Source organism: Diaphorina citri, unplaced genomic scaffold (assembly GCF_000475195.1).
Source record: "Diaphorina citri unplaced genomic scaffold, Diaci psyllid genome assembly version 1.1 scaffold1208, whole genome shotgun sequence".
NCBI classification, from domain to species: domain Eukaryota; kingdom Metazoa; phylum Arthropoda; class Insecta; order Hemiptera; family Psyllidae; genus Diaphorina; species Diaphorina citri.
In genome coordinates this window covers 34,833-56,599 of record NW_007378637.1, presented here as the reverse complement: position 1 = coordinate 56,599, position 21,767 = coordinate 34,833, and the positions used below count along the sequence as shown (strand labels likewise).

Sequence of the window (21,767 nt, the reverse complement as noted above, 5' to 3'; positions counted from 1 at the left end):
AATATGCAGGGTGTTCAAAAACTTAACGGAGTGATTTTTACTTTCCTTAGGTATCCTATAGGAAGGAAAGTAAAGTATTTTGATTTAACAGAGGATTAACGTTACCCTGTACCTGCTAAGGTCTTTGGTGAAGGGGGTTTTACCCTTCATTCGGTGACAAGTTGGTAAGTTTCGAGTCCTCACATTAATCTCATCCAGTCTGAGTGGGACCAGTCAGTCCACCTTATCTCCATACACAAAAAGTCCTCCTTGGGGCTTAGGTGTAGGGGAAAACAGCCCGGTAGGACGGGTTGAGCTTCTACGAATCTACGGGACCGGGAAAAGCTAGCGATTGCCCAGATGGGTGACCACCTTTCCCGGCCGCACTCAGGCTAGGTGAAGTCAATAAGTATGGGGTGCAATATAGTCCTAACATATACTGGACTCCGCACTCGGGAATTTCGTCAGAAAAGACCCCCATTTCAATGTAATGTAAATGTAGGTGGGTACTAGGGACGGAGATGGGACGCATTTGGGACGGAGACCGAACAGATTAGGTACGAATGTACGCGCGCTAACGTCACACGTTGATCCTGTACCGAACAAAACACCTTGTATGGGAGGCACTAGGAGGGATGAGGGAGGTGGGATAAGAATGATATCAGAAGCACACATCTGGGATTTGCCTCAGCTTTCAGGAAAATTAAAATAAATCCGAGCGAGCGTGCAATAGAGGGAGAGAATTGAAATGAAAATGGAATAAATAAAAAATATGGGGTGTCCCTTTCGCCGTCAAATTGCGACGCGCGCTAACGTCACACGTTGATCCTGTACCGAACAAAACACCTTGTATGGGAGGCACTAGGAGGGATGAGGGAGGTGGGATAAGGTACGTATAGTAGAAGTGTAGAACTAGTAGAAGGTACTAATTTAAGAAATTTATGAAATAAGGATTAAGGGAATTTTAAGGGATTTTAAAAAAAATTGAGGGATTCCTGGGATTTTTTTGGGCTTTGTCTGGGATTTTTCGTGATAGTCCCGCAAGAACACTGCTAGGTACGTATAGTAGAAGTGTAGAACTAGTAGAAGGTACTAATTTAAGAAATTTATTAAATAAGGATTAAGGGAATTTTAAGGGATTAAAAAAAATAAGGGATTTCTGGGATTTTTTTTGGGATTTGTCTGGGATTTTTTGTGGTAGTCCCGTAAGAACACTGGTAGTGTACAATTTATTGTACATATTAGAATTAGACAAACCATGAGAACCGTACTTCTGTAGGACTGTATTGTCGCCACTTTTAAAATCAAATTGCGACCCTCAAGGAGGAGGTCCAAAAGAACCTCTCCTTATAGAAAAGTACCTCTTTTTGTCCTCTCTAATTCTGATGATTTGCCTAAATTAGGAGATATTAACTATTTAGGTTAAGGGGGAATTCGTCAATTTTCTACCTTACTATGAATCTCTACCCTCGAGGGTGTCCCTCGTGGAATCATCCCTCGACACATCACATCACATCACATTTACCTTGCCCTTGGGATCGATTTAATTTGAAGAAACCATTTACTGAAGAAAATTTGTAATGAAACAATAAGTTGAAACGCTCAAGGGGCCTCCCCCTTGAACTTTGAGTCCAAAAGAACCTTGAAGTCCAGAAGGAACCGCCCACCTGGGGAAAAGAAAGTCACCAAAGATATACGCGTATAATCAGGTGTTCAGGTCGCAGTGACATGGAACTTTAATATCCTATCATTCCGTTATTGAGGTGTTGTCGATTGACTTCGGCCGATTGTAGTACAGACACAACTTCAGCCTGCTCATTTCTCCCTGTATGCGAAATAGGTAATTGCAATGTCAACGCGGCAAAATATTAATCCAGAATATAAATATTTTAGAGTGAGAAAGCGAGTTCTACTGACTGATATACGTACACAATGAGAGAAACCAAGTGTGAAAATAGAAAGCAGAAATATGAAGCCTAGGCCTTTGGACCAGCACCTCAGGTAGACCTGACAGGTATACCTATTCAGGTCTACCTGATACCTGATGAGCACCACAATCTATCAAGTAGACTTAACAGGCGGACCTGATCAGATGTATTATTATTATATAACTCTTTATTAGAACTTTACAATATTTAGGTAGACCTGACAGGTATACCTATTCAGGTCTACCTGATACCTGATGAGCACCACAATCTATCAAGTAGACTTAACAGGCGGACCTGAGCAGATGTACGATGTACCTGTCAGGTACCTATATACCTCATAGTGAGTGGCTGGCCTAGATGTTTGTGGATCTCTGTGAGTACTAGTAGCATGATCAGAGACTTGTCAGCATGCATGTCCTTTGTCACAGTCTGGTCGTAAAATTTAATGCATTAATCGAGTGCTATAATTCCTTTTTCTTGGTCCTTGTTTCAGACTCGATCAACCCTGAGGGATGATGTGTTTTGAGAAGGTAAGTGCACAATTGTCAGGCCTCTAGATTTCGGCCAAACTTAGCGCAGAGATTCGATAAAATGGTGTAGATGAAATGTGTCCCTGTGGACCTGTTTCCAGAAGGTACGGTTTGGCCATTATTCCGGGCCAAAGTTCTGCTATTTAAGGCCGAAACCTTGAAAAAGAGTTCGCAATCATCACTCACACAAATAGGTAGGTACAACTTATCACTCTATCTACAGTATTCTACAGGCTACAACTTAAATTTACCTCAAAGAGTGTGTGAAAATCATTCAATTGCAACACGCTAACATTTTTCCTTTTTTCCCGGAGGGACGGGCCCAGCTTGTTATTATTTGGTTAATATTACATCTTATAAAATGCTTCTTATTTCGGATTAATTCAAATCTAAAGTTAAAAGTTAATCCCGTTGGATTAGGTAGGGTAAATCTTAAATCTCAGTGACCCTGGCCGTAAGCTTATAATAAAAAGAAGAGAAATATAGGGAAAGGAAGAAATAAAAAAGAAATAATTTAGGGAGAAGCAGTGGCGTAGCGTCCATGTAGGTCGTGTATGGCGGCCATACACTCCAAGTGTGGAAATGGGAAGGTAGGTAGGTACCTAGTTATACTTGTCTATGCCAATACATGAAGAGCATGGATGATGGAAATTAGTACCCTGCACGCCTTACACTTGAATTTAGACCACGCTACGCCACTGGGGAGAAGCGAAGATGAAGGGGAAAGGCAAGATGGGGAGGAAAAGGAGAGAAATGAAGGGAAAGGAAGGAATGACGAGGGAAGAGTTTAGGGGGAAGAGGAAAAGAAGGGACAAAGAAAGATAGAAAGGAAGATTAGAGAAACGTAGGAAAGAAAAGACTTAAGTAAGAAAAAGAGATGAAGAAGAGGAAGAAGAGGAAGAGGAGGAGGACGGGAGGAGAATAAAGTTAAGGTGGGAAGGAAGGGGAGAGAAATGAAGTAACGAAGAGAGAGGAGGGGAAAATAAAAATGGGAAGGAAAAGGATAGGAACGCAGGGGAAAGGAAGGTATAGAGAGGGGGATGTTTTGATGTAAAGTTACTGAAGTGATGCAACATAGTGAAGTTGACATGAAGATGAGATGTAATTAAAATTTCAACATGGCGGAAAGAAAATGGCGACTCGGAAATCTGACACTTTAGTGACTTTGGGTGTAAAGATCCACGAAATAATTAATGAAGTCTCGACGGAATAAAAGCTTTAAAATCGTCGAGCATTTTATGAAATATTTTGGTGAAAAGAATACTGGCAAATATATTCGACACATTCGAGTATTGTCTCATTAAAATTGGACTTTATCACACCTTTCGGACAGGGCCGTATCCAGGAGTCTCCCAAACACTCCAAACAGTGATGTGCCGGGGGGATGCTCCATAAATTTTCGGGGTCTGGCTTACAATAAAGGAGCAAAATGAAGATCAAGAGGGACGGGGACTCCCCTATATATATGGTCCAGCTTTTGGGTCGCGTAAAGGCCCCTTTTTTGAGTGAGTTCTACAAGATCTCTGTACAGGTACAAGTATTATTCTTTGTCGAGTTAAATACATATAAATGTATACTCGTAGGAGTTGTAGGTACTTGGAGTTTTGAGTACCCATCCCGTCTCCATCTCTCCAGTCGCGCCACCTCAGTCAATAATATATCGATGCCATAATGCTCTTTACCACATGGAGTGAAGCAAATGTAATCTCTAGGGCCCCTCTGTCAGGGGTTCCCCCCAACCCTTTATCAGAATAATGTAATGTACAAGTGGTTACTAACTCGTGAGAGTATATAAGAGAGGAAAAACGTTCCTCCCAGAAGGTTCTGTAGTGGTATATGTAGAGGTTCGAATATATTAATAATTGTACACCTATTATGTTATTTTATTTTTAGATATTGTAAATGTTACAACAGAACACCCAAATAAGCACCATTCAATAGGATAAGGAAAGTCGTGTGATGTTCACACCAGATTTTTGCCCTATACAACTAATGGTAAAAAGGGAACGATCTTTAAAAAGTTCCGGTTGGGGCCCAGGGAATTTTTCTAATTTTTACCAGTAGTAAATCATTGTTCTGTGTTCTTTTCTAAAGCACCTGGTTCAAAAATGGTGTTAAAATATTGAGGAGAAAAAAAGTTACGTTAATTTTCAGCAAAAAACTGATCCTTGTTTTTGATTTTTCTTTTTTTACTCGCAGATTATGTAGGTACCTATGCGGTCTTGCGGAATAAGTTTTAAACCTTACAACAAATAATATTAATGATGGTTTTCCCCCATTGCAATGTAATGATAATAGAAAGTAATAAATTCTTGAAGTGACACGAAGTGACGCCGCGCTGACAGACGGTATTGTTCGTGAAAACCGAGCTCTTGTGGCCCAGTGTTACTAGTGCAAACACATTACACAGACCAGCTGAGACCAAGACACCTGTTACGTCTGACATTGCAATGTAATGATAATAGAAAGTAATAAATTCTTGAAGTGACACGAAGTGACGCCGCGCTGACAGACGGTATTGTTCGTGAAAACTGAGCTCTTGTGACCCAGTGTTACTAGTGCAAACACATTACACAGATCAGCTGAGACCAAGACACCTTTTACGTCTGACTCACCTGTTACTAGCATCCCATGCACTACACATCAGCCCGAGCACCGGAGTAGACGTTCTCAAAGTGGAGGGATCTTTGGTTTCCAATTATGTCAGTCTTCTCCTTTCGGTTGTTTTTTTTTTATATATATTTCTATTGTAAGAACCTTTAATTTGTTGTCTTTTTGCCCGGTTGGACCTTCGGGTGATCCACAAAGTGCCCAGTTACCCTGTAGTTCGGATGTTCCAAGTTCTTCAGGAAGAAACGAATAGATATTAGAAGAAGAAGAAGAAGAAGACACATTACAAAGATCAGCTGGAACCATGTCACCTGTTACGTCTGACTCACCTGTTACTAGCATCCCAGGCACTACACACAAGTGCATTCGTAGTAAGATCAGCTGGAACCATGTCACCTGTTACATTTGGATTACAATGGACCGTACGGATAAGTCCTGCTTCCACACCTGTCACTATACCGGTGGGTCCGTACAGGTTATCAATCCAGCCCGGGACAGAAGAAGAAGAGAGAGAGAGAGAGAGAGAGAGAAAGAGAGAGAGAGAGAGAGAGAGAGAGAGAGAGAGAGAGAGAGAGAGAGAGAGATGTCATAGATGACCTTTTCAACAAAAGCTAATACTATGTCGCTGTGGCCATGTGATCCAATCCACCCTTAGCTATTACTTTGGAATCTAAACTTTTTGTATCAAATTACTATCATTTGTGTCGCGCAACAGTTCAAAGAACGTGGTGGTATCTTTTCATGCAAATTATAATCATTAAGGAGCGCGGTAGCGCTCCGCCCCGCCAAGTCAAGAAAGTTTGACCTTGTCAATATTTTAATGAATAAGTTAAAAATGAATAGTCGTCTATCCAAGCACAAGAGTGCACTGTCGGGCGGTGAAACTTTTAGAACTGTCCGACTTACAGTTGAGAAGTTTAATGTAATAGAAAGTCGTGTGATGTTCACACCAGATTTTTTTTTTGTATGAAATTACTATCATTTGTGTCGCGCAACAATTCAAAGAACGTGGTGGTATCTTTTCATACAAATTATAATCATTGTCAATATTTTTATGAATAAGTTAAAAAAGAATAGTCGTCTCTCCAAGCACAAGAGTGCATTCTGTCGGGCTGATGTTCGGTGTTGAGGTCCCTAGAGCCTAAATCCAAAGTTTCAGCCATTGGTCCGTGTGTGTGTCTGTCTGTAAACAAAATATCTCGAGAACGGTAAGAGCTAGAGACTTGAAATTTGGTATGTAGCTGTCAAATGTGACAAGGATGCGACACGAAACTTTTGGTTAAGACCGGTGTAACGCTTGGCGGCATTTTACTGCTTTTTGGCGGTTTTCGGTGTAATTTAACAATATCTCGGGAACGGTATAAGCTAGAGACTTGAAATTTGGTATGTAGTTCACAAATGTGATAAGGATGCAACACAAAACGTTTTGTTGAGATGGTTGCTGCGCTTGGCGGTATTTTGACCGCTTTTGGACAGATTTCGACCGTTTTTTGGCGGTTTTCAGTAATAGCGACAAAACGGTTAGAGATATTGTAAAAGTCAGGGTAAAAGAACACTCAAATAAGCATCATTCAATAGGATAAGGAAAGTCGTGTGATGTTCACACCAGATTTTTTTTGTATGAAATTACTATCATTTGTGTCGCGCAACAATTCAAAGAACGTGGTGGTATCTTTTCATACAAATTATAATCATTGTCAATATTTTTATGAATAATTTAAAAAAGAAATAGAATAGTCGTCTATCCAAGCACAAGAGTGCATTCTGTCGGGCTGATGTTCGGTGTAATCATTCAGAGTTTCTCCGTGAATAGTATAGGACGTGTTTCCATTTAATTTTATTTGTTCTAACCTATCAAAATTATCATGAATTCTAATCAAAAAATATCATCTTGCGCCACGTTTCTGACAGCTATACTTGAATCGTTTGGGGCTGTAAACCCTAATACCAAAGACAAACCATGGAAAAACAAGTTGCAAGCCGTCTACTGCTTTGTCCAACAACTGTTAGTGTTTGGATTGCTGACGACGCATTTCTACTTTACCGTTACCCGTTCTATTCATTACACTCCGGAATTTATCCAACGAATTTATGAAGATATCTCTTGTACCACTATTGACCTTCAAATATATCTGCTGAGCAGAAATTTCAAGAGGTTCGAAAAACTGATACACACCTTAGAAAATTCAGTGGTCAAACCGGATAAGACGGTTCTGTTGAGGTTCGAACGGAAAGTAAAGATTGTGATTTTGAGTTTGGTTATAATGGTTGTCATGACAGAAATGTTTTTCCTAGTAAATATTCCATTCATAGACGAGACTGAGTATTACGAAGTATGTTTCTTCATCCAATTATACCTCATTATACTGTATTTCACCTTGTTTATTGTTGTTGTCAGTTATATACCTATCATGATTATCTACCTCATAGGACAATACGAAATACTGTGCAAATACATTGTCAAACTGGGATCCCAACACCATGACTTGGTCGGGAAAGAAATTTTCTACACAGATATTGAAACCAATGGTTTTACATATTCACATCCAAGCAAAATAGACGAATCCAAGGCAAGAAATATGGACATTTGGCTCCCTTTTGGGGCAAATATTTCAAACACCAAACACTCACCAAGACTGAAGAAAATCTACCAGAAGGAATATTTGAAGCAAATCATCAAATTCCATCAGAAATTGTTGATATTTCAAAAGGAGGTTTGTTTAATGTGTCTTGATTTCATTTTCGCAATCTGCTGCTTTATGTAGGTACTTACCTACAGCACGGTGGAGACATCTTGTCACGTTTTCTTTAATTTTCTGAAACGTTAACTTTGTCCACATTGCCAATGATAAAATACCTAGTAAGCCTACTGCTGAAATTTTAGTCCTATTTGAGGCTTGAGCAATTTTGTACATTTATATGTCTTGTACCTACTCTGTTTTCAGATGACAGACTTGTTTGAAGTGAACGCATTCGTTCAAACTTCTACAAACTTCATCGTCATTGCGTTGTGTCTACATCGGTTGACTTCTGGTTTCGAAACCATGTCCTTTTTTCACTTGTTCAAGTGTGCCGAAGAGTTGTCTCTCTATTGCGCTCAGTGTTACTTTGCATGCTACTGCTCTGATCTCCTGGATGACTGCAACATTATGATTTGTACGGCAATACGCAACAGCAAGTGGATTAACTGTGATAGTGACACGAGGAAAGACATTTGGATGCTCCTGAGAAGGGCACAGCGGCCGAATATCTTGAAATTCGGTCAAGGCTTCTTTCAATTGAGACGTGAACTTTTCCTCAAGGTTGTGAAGATCGCGTACAATTTCGTGAGCTTCATGAGAATTAGGGCCAAAAGGCAGACACAATGATATTGTCATTATTATTCAGGCTTTTTTAAAAAGATTTAAATAAATAAATAGGTACCACACCTAAATAAAGTAAGTAAGTATTACTAACGCCCACCTGTTAACCTGTGGACAACTACAACAGACGTGCACCCAAAATGACCTACTAGCAGCAAACGACCGCGCCCTCTACATCGCGGAGTACTGGAAATTCAAGGCTTGAGAGAGAAGAGGACCTAAATAAAACGTCTTTTCTAAACTTATGTTTTAACTCCACCATTTTGCATTTGGTTTAGATGTTTATTTGTTTGTGTGTTGATATTTCTACCCATTTACAGATTTTGACAAATTTGAACCGATTGCAATACTTTGTCCTTGTCATTACACATTGTATTGCAATGTAATAATAATAGAAAGTAATAAATTCTTGAAGTGACACGAAGTGACGCCGCGCTGACGCGTCTCTCCAAGCACAAGAGTGCATTCTGTCGGGCTGATGTTCGGTGTAATCATTCAGAGTTTCTCCGTGAATAGTATAGGACGTGTTTCCATTTAATTTTATTTGTTCTAACCTATCAAAATTATCATGAATTCTAATCAAAAAATATCATCTTGCGCCACGTTTCTGACAGCTATACTTGAGTCGTTTGGGCTACACATCAGTGCATTCGTAGTAAGATCAGCTCTAACCATGTTACATTGTCACCTGTTACTAGCATCCCATGCACTACACACCAGTGCATTCGTAGCACCAAAGACAAACCATGGAAAAACAAGTTGCAAGCCGTCTACTGCTTTGTCCAACAACTGTTAGTGTTTGGATTGCTGACGACGCATTTCTACTATACCGTTACCCGTTCTATTCAAGAGGAACGAAGTGTGAAAAGAAAATTAAGAACAAGAAATATATACGAGTGATAATAATAAATATTATATTGCTTCAAACAACAATATTTGAAGGGGTGATGGAATTTCTATTGTGTGATCCATCGATTTTCTTCCCCATCATAGTGGGGAGCTCACTGGAATTCGAGATTTTATTTCGAGAGGTTTGATAGAGGGAACTGTAACTGCTGGTCTTATTGTGCCGGAATCAAAGAGAGCAGGAAGACAGCCTAGGAGAAAGCCAGCCGTTCCGAGATCGAACGTTACCGAAACCGCGACCTAGGGAATTTGAGTTTGGTTGCTGTACGAACTCATATATTTTCATTTTCTGGACACCAATTGCTGAATCTATTGATGACTGGGTTACACGAAGGCCAACAACTATACTGGCCTCTTGTACTCTGGATGCATAAGGAGTAAGAATAACTAAAAATTTCACGATTCTAAGCAATGTACAGACAAATCTACAATTTTATTTATATAGATACGTTCTACTCCTCCGCCCTGGATATCTACGCTTTCTTAGGAGTGTCACATTTGTTAGTCTTGTCACTTGTTACCACTTTGTTGCAAACTAACTGCAGTAACTGAGGAACTGAGCTCATGTGGAAACAAAGCCCCTAGTATACCCATGCATTCTCCGCAAACTGTCTAAACCCATTAACTGTTGGTGGGGACATCCATGGGAGATATATCCTCCATGAATGTTTACAATTCCAGTGTCCTGAGGTCTCTTTGAGATTTCCAAAGAGACCCCGATTGACTCTGACAGACTTGAAATAAAATTATAAAAGACAGACTAAGAATAGAGAGAGACTCGTAGAGAGAAAGTCTAGTCTAAAAAAAAAGAGAGAAGGACTGTCTCGAAGTAATGCAATGCAGAACTGAGACGGTAGTCTAGTCTAAGAAAAGAGAGAAGGACTGTCTCGAAGTAATGCAATGCAGAACTGAGACGGTATTTTCATATCTTCCTTTGGAAAAAAAAGTCCTAAACCCATAATTATTGCTTGTTCTTACCGATAATACCGCGCCAGGGCCTTCTTCCTGACGTCCGGGTCAAAGCTATCCTGCAGATGGTACACCATGGTCCCCCGCACATAGGTCTCCAAGTAGTCATCCCAATCCAGATCCCGAATATCGAACGGGAACCGGTCCTAAACCCATAATTATTGCTTGTTCTTACCGATAATACCGCGCCAGGGCCTTCTTCCTGACGTCCGGGTCAAAGCTATCCTGCAGATGATACACCATGGTCCCCCGCACATAGGTCTCCAAGTAGTCATCCCAATCCAGATCCCGAATATCGATATTATCGTCCCGAAATCGAAGAGAGAAGGAAGACAGGATAGGAGAAAGCCAGCCGTTCCGAGAACGAACATTATCCCATCAGGAAATTTTTATAGGTGGCTCTAAAAAAGTTCAAATTGCACGGATTTGCAATTTTGCGTGTTTGTTTCTGTCCTCCTTCCGTTGGTCATTCAAAGCCCGCCACTCAGGCTCAGACCTGGGTCTGTGAGATAGTCTGAGCCTGAGTGAATGAAAAATCTAGACCATCTGAAAGACCTAGGTCTCAAGCTTTTTTTCACCACACACATTCCGACTGTCTGACAGACACTGGTCTGTGGGACGGTCTGAGTGTGAGAGGCATAACAGAAAGCTCTCTTTAAGGGCTCCCTTAGTTACGTATATTTTGTCTCCAGTGAGATTAAGAAGAGTTTGAGTCAGCTCCCATGGCGTAGTGGTCATTGCACTCGCCTTGCACGCGGGAGACCCGGGTTCGATTCCTGGCGGGGTCAAGAAATTTGTATCATGCAAATGATTGGTCCCGTGACTGGCTGTTGCGGGGCCCACTCAGCCTCGTGAGGAAAATGAGTAGCTATGACATGTAAATGGGCATAGCGACCGGTGCCAGCATAGTAAGTAAACATTGTTTGTTTAGGATTGAGATATGTATTGGGAAAAATCCTACAATGCTGCAGTGAGCACCAAAGTTGTGACATAATAACACAAAGAAATTGCATTTACATTACATTAAGAAGAGTTTGTAGACCTGTGTCTACAATTCTACATCTCAAGTCGTGTAAAGTGCTATAATATGTAGGTATGTGTAGTATGTATAGGGTGACCATAATTTACATACTGTATGTACGATGTACGTATACAATTTACTCATACGTGTACAATTTAACCGTGCAAAGTACCATAAAATGTAGAGTTCCATAAATACTGAGAAGCGGGGAGAGAATTTCGCAGAGAAAGAGAAATAACGTATGGGGATTTACGAAATGGAATTTTGCTACTTTCTCATTAGCAGAACAAGACTTCATAGCTTCATATATACAGAACGGGGAAAAAGTTCTGCTCCCGTATACGAAAAGCTGAAATTTGGGCTCTAAATCTCAAAATCTAGACATTCGTAGATTCATACATATTAAGAACGCTCTTCATACAGAACTTGGAAAGAGTTCTGTAACGACGATTTGAAAAACAGAAATTTTGACTATGAATCTAAAAATCTAATGCCAGCTATTATACTCAGACCGTCTGAGCGCATGTGGCGGAAAAAGTTTCAGACCGCAGTCTCAGACGGTCTGACAGACCTAGGTCTCAATCTTTTTCTGCCACACACGTTCCCACTGTCTGATAAACCTAAATGGATCTATGGTCGATCGACATAGACTGCGGTCGACATACGCATCTTTTAACACATAAAAATATGGGGTCAAATTATTGGGCCCGCCCGTACTTTGCCCCATATCTCCAACAACCTCAACTTCCGATGCCTACATTTTAGGAAAAGTCTTATCCTGCTTCACTAGAACGATGACGTCATGGGAAGTATGGGTACGGTAAAAGTAAAAGGTCATATGAAATACGAACCGCTGAAAATGTGCCTTTCCCACAAATCCCATATCTCCCTTATAAAATATCAAAAAGCTAAGGTCAGATTTTGTTTATACCATTTTCCTCTCCTCCTCTGACCCTTTTTCCTTTCCTATTTTTCCGTAAATCTCCTTTTTCTACACATCCTTATTTTTGTTATCCCATTTTCTTCCCTTTAACACTCTCATGTGTGGGGGATGTTCGTATATACAAACCGAGGAAAATGTCCCAAACGTTTCGGGGAAACAAAACACACCCCTGTGTTTCACCACCTTAAGGCAAACAGGTTAATTCCTTCCTCCCTGATAGCAAAACTTTGCCTTTCAAATCCACCCCGGCAATTAATTGTATCCTGTTACACACCTTTTGAAACTTAACTCTTCGTGGAACTACAGCTATTCCTTCGGCGTCCGACTGTGTCAAAAGCTTTCGAGGGATCAAACTACGAGAAATTTTCCCTCGTCTTTTCTTTTTCCCCCCAGGATGGAAGGGAGTCTGAGAGCTTGTTTGACTTCAGCAAAGTACTGCATGCATAAGGCGAGGAGCTGGGGGGGATGCTTCAAGCTTCGCTGGGCTGGGAGAGATGCTTCAAGCTTGGGGGGGAACTGATGGCTTCTCTTATTTCAAACAAAAATGAAGTGCCACGAGAGACTGCGGTTTGAGCTCATGCGAGACGGGAATAAGTATAAATACCTTGCGCTCTAATTAGGAAATCTGCAGAGGAGTAATTAGAGACCCGTAGGTACTGCATTTGCTTTGCTTACTTAAGGGATAATAGATTAACTTATTCAACTTTATGAAAAGCTATGAAAAAAGTAATTTTTACCCCCGCTTTTTTTTCTCCTCTTCTTTTATCTTTTCAGTTCTTCGATAAAGCTTCCTCCTTCTCCTCCTCCTCCTTGATTCTTCTTCTTCCCTCTTTGCTAACTTCGATTTCAACCACCAATCACAAAACTTTCTATCCCATTAATTGTCTACTACGAGTATCAGGAAATTCCCGAGGTTGGTTCGTTTCACACCCAGAGAAGAACAACAACGAACAAATATTACGACAGACAAGAAGTCGAAAGGTGTGTCCAAACATAAGTTGCTGAATGCTCCAAATTTTCGGAGCCAGCCTAGTTGGCTTAGTTGGTATCGCGTCTGCCTTGTAAGCGCTAGGCCGCGGGTTCGATTCCCGCCCGGGGCGGATTTTATCCTGATGGGATAATGTTCGTTCTCGGAACGGCTGGCTTTCTCCTATCCTGTCTTCCTTCTCTCCTCGATTTCGGGACGATAAGACCATAGCAGTTAAAGTTCCCTCTGTCAAACCTCTTAAAAAAAAAAAAAAAAAAAAAAAAAAAAAAAAAAAAAAAAAAAAACAAAAAAAATGGATAAAAGTTGCACGACTACACTTCCAATGCAACCGCAATGGCTCTGAAATGTTTCTTCCTCACCATCTCTCCTCAGGTATGGCTGTGTTACACGAAGTGCTGGGCATGTACCATAGCGGCGTGTTCAAGGACGGACAACTAGTCAGCAACAAATCTACCAACAAGCAAGACCTGAAGACAATTCGCGGCGATCAAATCACTTGGATAGATGGACGGGAAACGTATTGTTCAAATATTACAGTTCCCCAAGTCAAACCTATTCAAAAAAAAAAAAAAAAAAATCGGAGTCTGGCCTACAGTATAGGAGAAAAAAAAAGCCCGAGGGGCGGAGGGGGCCGGGCTCCCTCGCCCCCGCTCCCTAAATACGGCCCTGGTAGAGGTATTGAAAGTGTAAACTATAGGAAAGGTATAAGCATTTGCTGCATGGTAGGTACTCGTAAAAATACAAAAGCACATTGTAACGGCATACCCACTTACCTACTGTTACACATTGAAAACAGCATACCCACTTACCTAGGTAGGTAGGTACTGTGCTGTTACACCATGGAGGTATAAGCTCCTTGTGTACACATTGAAACAACATAGCTACTGTTACGGAATGAGGAGTGTTTCTATTCTAAAAACCTCGTGTTTGTATAACTATGTGTACCTACTTATACATGTAGACACACATGAATGAACTTATGCACAGGGACGATTTATAAAGAAGAAGACGAAGGAAAAGAAGGAGGAGGAAAAGAAGGAGGAGGAGAAGAAGGAGACGTAGGAAAAGAAGGCGAAGAAGAAGACGGAGAAGAAGAAAAAGAAGGAGAGGATGAGGAAGAGGAAGAAGAAGAAGAAGAAGAAGAAGAAGAAGAAGAAGAAGAAGAAGAAGAAGAAGAAGAAGAAAAAAATTTACTTTTTTTGATAAAGGAAACTGTAACAACGGAGGTCTTATTGTTCTCAAAGCGAAGAGAGAAGAAGGATAGGATTGGATCCAGCCGTTCCGAGAACGAACCTTATCACCTCGGACGGAAATCTTACCCGCAACCTACCGCTTACAAAGGCAGGCTACCTTCCAAGAGTTCCAAGCTAACAAGCTGATTTTTGTAAAGGTGAGTCCACACATAGGTGTGTCGACTTTGTGTGGACACGCCTTAACATCAAGCAGGAATATCTGAATGTTATCAATCTCTTATACATTGTATACCTGTGAGGATCGACAAAGTCCCCAAGGCCCAAAGCCTAATCCAGGAAAAAGCCAGGTCTGTCATAATGTCCTATTCAATTTTCAACTTTTCATTTTCCTGCCTTACCGGCTGTCACGTCAAATTAGGAGCCATATTATTTTTTATTCGCAAGTTTGTAGGTTAAGGTATTTTCTAATGGAGTAATGGAATGGCATGTATGGGCATCGGAAGAGTCTTCAGTGCTCCGGTGCCTAGTGTAGAATAGAATAGAATAGGATAGGATAGATTAGAATAGAATAGACAGTAGAATATACCTTGTTTATCCTGCTCGAATGAGGCTAAAAAGTCTTGAGACTTCGGTGCCTGGGTCTGTCAGACCTTCTGAGAAACCTAGGTCTCAAGATTTCACCATACAGGTTTCGACTGCTTGAGAGACCTGGGTCTGTCAGATGGTCTGAACGTGAATGGCGGGTATTAGCCAACCTTGTAACCACTCGGTTTAATTTGCACCCGAAACGAACTCTATCCTGAACGGATGTTTGTTCTCGGAACGGCTGGCTTTCTCCTATCCTGTCTTCCTTCTCTCTTAGATTTCGGGATGGTAAGACCTTATCAGTTACAGTTCCCTCTGTCAAATCTCCTTTTTTTAACTTCTACAATAGGTAGGTGGCACTGGTACTTTACTTTACTTTCTGTATGGGAAAACTTATAGAAGTCGCATCGTTCGTTCAACAAATGACATGTTGCACTAAACAGGACAAAAAGCAAGCGGATGTTTCGCTCTAATCTTCTCGTCCTTCTTCACTTTCACCTCCACTTCCTTCACTTCCTCTCCCGTCACTTCCTGTCCCTCGGTCCCCAAGCAGAGTAATTTGATAAAATGCCATCTTCCTTTTTCTTTCTTCTCTCCCTTTCCTTTCCTCCTTCCCCTTTTTCCTTCCTTCTTTCTATATTCTTCCCTCTGTTTTCTACGTTTTTTTTACCTCTCTTCCTTCAGTCTCCTGTCTTCTTTGCTATGTGTCTGCTGTGCTATTAACCCCATACCTTCTTTTTAGTTTAATCTACCTTCTATCTCTACTGTTTTTCTTCAACATTACAATTAGGGACAGGGAGTCCCGGATTCACTTTGATGCCGGGGTTTGCCAAGTCAGGATTGAAATTAAACGAGGATTCTACGATTATCAACCGAGTCAGTCACGTATTATCGTATTAAAACCGCTACTTGGTAAGCTCCGGTGTGTCCAACCATAGTCGATCGTCGGTCCTCCCCTCGACAAAATCCTGGATACGGCCCTGACATCTACCTTTCCTATACCTTCCCAGTCCCCATGCTGTACCTATATCTACCTTCCCATGCTGCACAGTGCACACCTACCTATCCCTCCTTATAGCTTTCATGCAGCAAAAAGTAACAGTCAATAGTAATGTAGCAATGCTGATGTAGGTGCTGGAAACAGCTATCAAAACAAACTTAACAAATGCTGCTGCACACTCAACACTTGACTGTTTTTTTTTTTTTTTCTAGGACCTCTAAGGTACATACATACATATACGAGTACCTATGCAGTTACATACTATAGGTCAGGGGTTTCCAACTAGCGGCCCGCGGGCCACATGTGGCCCGCCAGACCATTTTTGTGGCCCGCGAAGCTTTTTGGGATTTGTACAAGACCAGTGTAGGTATCATTGAGTCATGGAATGGAAACTGACCCACTTTAGTTTTCAGCTACAATTAAGGAGCTGTTTTTGAGAACCTCTGACACGCTGTTCTAAATTGTATTTTTAACTTACTAGTGCAGCCAGCTAGAACAAATGAGCAAGAGAAAGAGAGGAAGAGAGAGAGAAGGAATGAGGCAGAGAGAGAAGAGGAAGGAAAGCAGAAAAGCAAAGGGAGAATAGGGGAGTGAAGGACACAGAGGAGAATGGAAAGAGAGAAGAAAAAGCAGAAGGAACAGAATTCAGAAAAAAAAGAAGAAACATTACTTTCCTTCCTATAGGATAAGGAAAGTAAAAAGAGAAGGAACAAAATTGAGAAAAAGAAGGTGAGAAAGAGAAGTAAAAGAAAGGAAGAGAGGAGAAGAACGAGTCAAAGGAGGGAGAGAGGGGAGGAAAAAGACAAAGGAGGGAGGAATAGGAAGAGGAGAGGGAAAAAGATGGGAAAGCATGATTAGTGGAACCAGGGGAATGGAGAGAGGCTAAAAATAGGAGGGGATAGTATTCTCCTCCGTCCTTAAGCAGGGGAGAGTTCTCAATCCTAAAGAAAGGGAGAGAGGCAAGAACGAACCAAAGGAGGCAGGCTCGTATCCATGAATTTAGCTAGGGGAGGGACCCAAAAATCGGAAGAATGGCTCTGTCCTGTTATCGTCTCTTCGGGACGATAAGATCTTCAGTGTCACACGTCTCTGTATCAAACCTCTCCAAAAAAGAAATGCCTAGTGATAATTTTATTTTCGAAAGTTTTCTAAATAGGTATTTTTAATACAGCTAGGTATCCCGAATTTTAGATACTCCAGACTCCAGTTTACTACTTAATATCTACTGAACGTTCTCTGAGTGATTCCCAAGGGACTGTCACACAAAAAGTAGACTGCTGGGGTAAAGAAACTTTCCGCTTTACGGTCTCGTCCGAGAGTTGGAAATAGGGTAAAGCTTTTCTGAAACAAAAACGAGACAAAATCCGTCTACCGCCATATCTTAGAGACTTACAGGAATACAGAGTCTCCTGTGGGATACGAGAGTAACAACTCTATTAGACAGGTGAAAAGGGCTGTATTTTGCGAAAACAGCAAAACTCCTGAGGGACTCCAACACTGCCAGGACATTATGTCAAGGTGCCTCCACACGATGAGTAATTCAAACACACTAATGCTGGCCACTAACGAGCTTAACTCCACAAAAGTCCCACTCTGAGGCTTATGTGTAGTGGCGACTGCCCCAAAATATGGGTTGAACTTCTACGAATCTTCGGCCACTCACGCTCAGCCCCGAAGTCATAACAGAAAAGTTCCGGGACAGAAGAGCGGGGAGGTTTTTTAGCGGGTTGAGCGGCCAGGAATGGTGCCACAGAAGGGCGAAACACCATACCCTGAGCCGTGACTCCAGCATACCCTCCACATCATGCTGGAGAAGTCATAAAGATTTTTCCTCCTCATAAAAAAAAACTCACGCTCAGACTGTCTGACATACCTTGGTTTCAACCACTCACTAGGTGTAGAGGCAACTGTCCTTAAAGATGGGTTAAGGTTCTACGAATCTACGGCCATGTATCAAACCTCTCCAAAAAAGAAATGCCTAGTGATAATTTTATTTTCGAAAGTTTTCTAAATAGGTATTTTTAATACAGCTAGGTATGCCGAATTTCAGATACTTCAGACTCCAGTTTACTACTTAATATCTACTGAGCGTTCTCTGAGTGATTCCCAAAGGGACTGTCACACAAAAAGTAGACTGCTGGGGTAAAGAAACTTTCCGCTTTCTGGTCTCGTCCGAGAGTTGGAAATAGGGTGAACCTTTTCTGAAACAAAAACGAGACAAAATCCGTCTACCGCCGTATCTTACAGACTTACAGGAATACAGAGTCTCCTGTGGAATACGAGAGTAACAACTCTATTTTGCTAAAGCAGCAAAACTCCTGAGGGACTCCAACACTGCCAGGACATTATGTCAAGGTGCCTCCACACGATGAGTAATTCAAACACACTAATGCCGGCCACTAACGAGCTTAACTCCACAAAAATCCCACTCTGAGGCTTATGTGTAGTGGCGACTGCCCCCAAAATATGGGTTAAACTTCTACGAATCTTCGGCCACTGACGCTCAGACTGTCTGACATACCTTGGTTTCAACCACTCACTGTGGGACAATTGCCTCTACATGGACCTATGTAGAGGCAATTGTCCTTAAAGATGGGTTAAGGTTCTACGAATCTACGGCCACTCACGCTCAGACTCTCTGATAGATTCAGGTCCAATCAAAAGACAAAAGACATTTGGTAACAGTACACATGAGAGATGACAAATGGCAACGATGCGATCTATGGGCTTACCCTGTGTAGACATCATTTCTGGGGCAAATCCATTTGGACTGTAAATCGTCGTGTGTAGGAGCCTTTAACTTGTGTTAATGACGAGATATAGAGAGGGAGGGACAGACTGGGAGGTAAAAAGAAAGAGAGAGAGAAATAGGGAATAATTTCGTTTTTGGCTATTGGGACAACAAGCAGAGTATGTGACAGAGAAGCGGGACAAGGGATTTCGGGATGGAAAGGGAAATTTGTTCGCCAAACGATAGTTTCCACAGCCCTTTTTCCACGACACTTCATTTGTTTTGTGTGTGGCAATGCCCTGTGTAGACATCATTTTTGGGGCAAATCCATTTGGACTGTAAATCGTCGTGTGTAGGAGCCTTTAACTTGTGTTAATGACGAGATGTAGAGAGGGAGGGAGGGACAGACTGGGAGGTAAAAAGAAAGAGAGAGAGAAATAGGGTATAATTTCGTTTTTGGCTATTGGGACATCAAGCAGAGTATGTGACAGAGAAGCGGGACAAGGGATTTCGAGATGGAAAGGGAAAAATTTTCGCCAAACGATAGTTTCCACAGCCCTTTTTCCACGACACTTCATTTGTTTTCTGTGTGGCAATATTTTCACTTTTTGGCAATTTACTTTTCAATTGACGCAATTTACAATCCTATTTTCTCGTTTCGACTGACTGCACGAGGGGTTTTGACCAGGGCCGTATTTAAGGGGGGCCCCCCCTCGGACTCTATTTTCTCCTTTACTGTACGTCAGACTCCGAAAAATTAAGGTCGAAGGGACCCGGCCACACCCCCTCCCCTACCTTCGAGCTTCATTTTTCTCCTGTACTGTAGGCCAGACTTCAAAAATTTCCATCCCCCCCCGTCCATTAGTATTTGGACCCTCGGGCCCCCTCGGCAAAATCCTGGATACGGCTTTGGTTTTGACATTGTGGTCATGACCTTTCTCACATTTCCAGGCAGTGACTTATGGGGTTTTAGCTGAAAAGACAAATGGGGTTTTGACTCTAGTGACACAGAAGGTGAGTTAAAATGGCCCGGCCATCTTTTCGACTGACTGCACGAGGGGTTTTGACCAGGGCCGTATTTAAGGGGGCCCCCCTCGGACTCTATTTTCTCCTTTATTGTACGTCCGACTCCGAAAACTTAAGGTCGAAGGGACCCGGCCACACCCCCTCCATACCTTCGAGCTTCATTTTTCTCCTCTACTGTAGGCCAGACTTCAAAAATTTCCATCCCCCCCCGTCCATTAGTGTTTGGACCCTCGGGCCCCCTCGGCAAAATCCTGAATACGGCTTTAGTTTTGACTTTTGACATTGAGGTCATGACCTTTCTCACGTTTCCAGGCAGTGACTTATGGGGTTTTGGCTGAAAAGACAAATGGGGTTTTGAATCTAGTGACACAGAAGGTGAGTTAAAATCTCGGAATGTCAATATTTTTCATGTCCGAGTGGGTGTTACTCAAGGCTTGTACCTTGTGGGCCGGTTGTCCTGGGTCTGTTATCCGGAAGAGGTGAAGTTTCTTTATTATTTCCAGGGTGATTGCTTATTCATTTCGAACGTTGGCTGCCAACAACCAGGTTTTTTGGTTGAACTAGGTTCCAAGACTTCCAAGGTTCTTCAGCTACGAATAATCTTCTTCGTCGTGGGCCCCTTTTTTCCGAAAACCATTTTCTTGCCCCTTAAAATCCTGCTTATTCATTTCGAATGTTGGCTGCCAACAACCAGGTTTTTTGGTTGAACTAGGTTCCAAGGTTCTTCAGCTACGAATAATCTTCTTCATCGTGGGCCCGTGGGCCCCTATTTTTGCGAAAACCATTTTCTTGTCCCTTAAAATCCTATATGGTACCGATACTACAGATAACTATTCGATTCAATCTGCCTTATGGAGTGAGAGTATTCAATCATTTCAATCTGAGGGTGAATAATGGATTTCACAAAGAGGATTTGAACACAAAAGAGAAATCACACCCACTGAAAAAATAATAAACCTTTCAAAAACACACTTCCTCCCCTGAATTGTGGCACCTTTTGTTTTGGCGTTCTGCATTCACCTGTCCTTCATATTCCATTAAATTTCTATTATGTTGTGAACATGGTATGTTTTTTTATACGTGAAGAATATATTAATAAAGTTTAAAACTTTTTTCCCTGCTATGTCCCTTTTTCTCTATTATTCATCCCTCTCATTTTTTCTCCCTTCTCTAGGGGGTAATCCTTTGTATTAGGTACTTTTTTTACAAGCTTTCTCTCTCCCTTTTATCTGGAATGTCTCTCCCTTTATTTCCCTCTCTGAGTCTCTCTCTCTCTCCCTCCCTTTCTCTCTCTCTCTCTCTGTCTCCTATCTTCTTTAGATCTCCTTTTGTCTAACTCCCTAATATCCCCACCATACGTCCATACCTCTCTGTCTCACCTTCTTTAGATATCTTTCTCTTTTTTTATCTCTCCCTTTCTCCTCTCTCTCTCTCTCTCTCTCTCTCTCTCTCTCTCTCTCTCTGTATCTCTCTCTTGCTCCCGTAAGCCCTTTTCATACGGAATCTCTTTCTCTCTTTCCTACTCTATCTCCCAATACCTATCTCTCTTCTCTCTTCCTCCACACATTTCCATTTGTTCATTTTACCCCAACCTCTCTCTCTCTCTCTCTTTCTCTCTCCTAGATATACCTCCTATGTACTATTTTTAAACCTTTTTTTTGCTGCTTCCATTTATTAACTTCCTGAAAACACCATACCGTTTATAAAGCGTTCTCTCTGTTTGAGCTTGAAAAAAGATATAGAGCTGTTTTCCCTTCATTTTCTTTTACTTTGTAATCTCCCTCTCCCTCCCTTCTCCCTCTCCCTCCCTTGCTTCCATTTATTAACTTCCTGAAAACACCATACCGTTTATAAAGCGTTCTCTCTGTTTGAGCTTGAAAAAAGATATAGAGCTGTTTTTCCTTCATTTTCTTTTACTTTGTAATCTCCCTCTCCCTCCCTTCTCTCTCTCCCTCTCTCTTCCTCTTTCTCTCTTCGTCTACCTCCCTCTGCCACA

The 21,767-nt window shown here is 41.5% G+C and overlaps 1 protein-coding gene across 1 annotated transcript; it reads left to right on the top strand.

The window, feature by feature from the left end:
• Window positions 1-2,397: 2,397 nt before the first annotated feature.
• LOC113469741 lies at window positions 2,398-20,146 on the top strand (the record flags this gene model as incomplete). Its single annotated transcript, XM_026827608.1, has 4 exons — window positions 2,398-2,437; window positions 7,993-8,373; window positions 19,697-19,759; window positions 20,084-20,146. Coding segments are annotated over exons 1-4 (525 nt in total), but the record flags the coding sequence as incomplete, so codon positions are not given.
• Window positions 20,147-21,767: the final 1,621 nt, after the last annotated feature.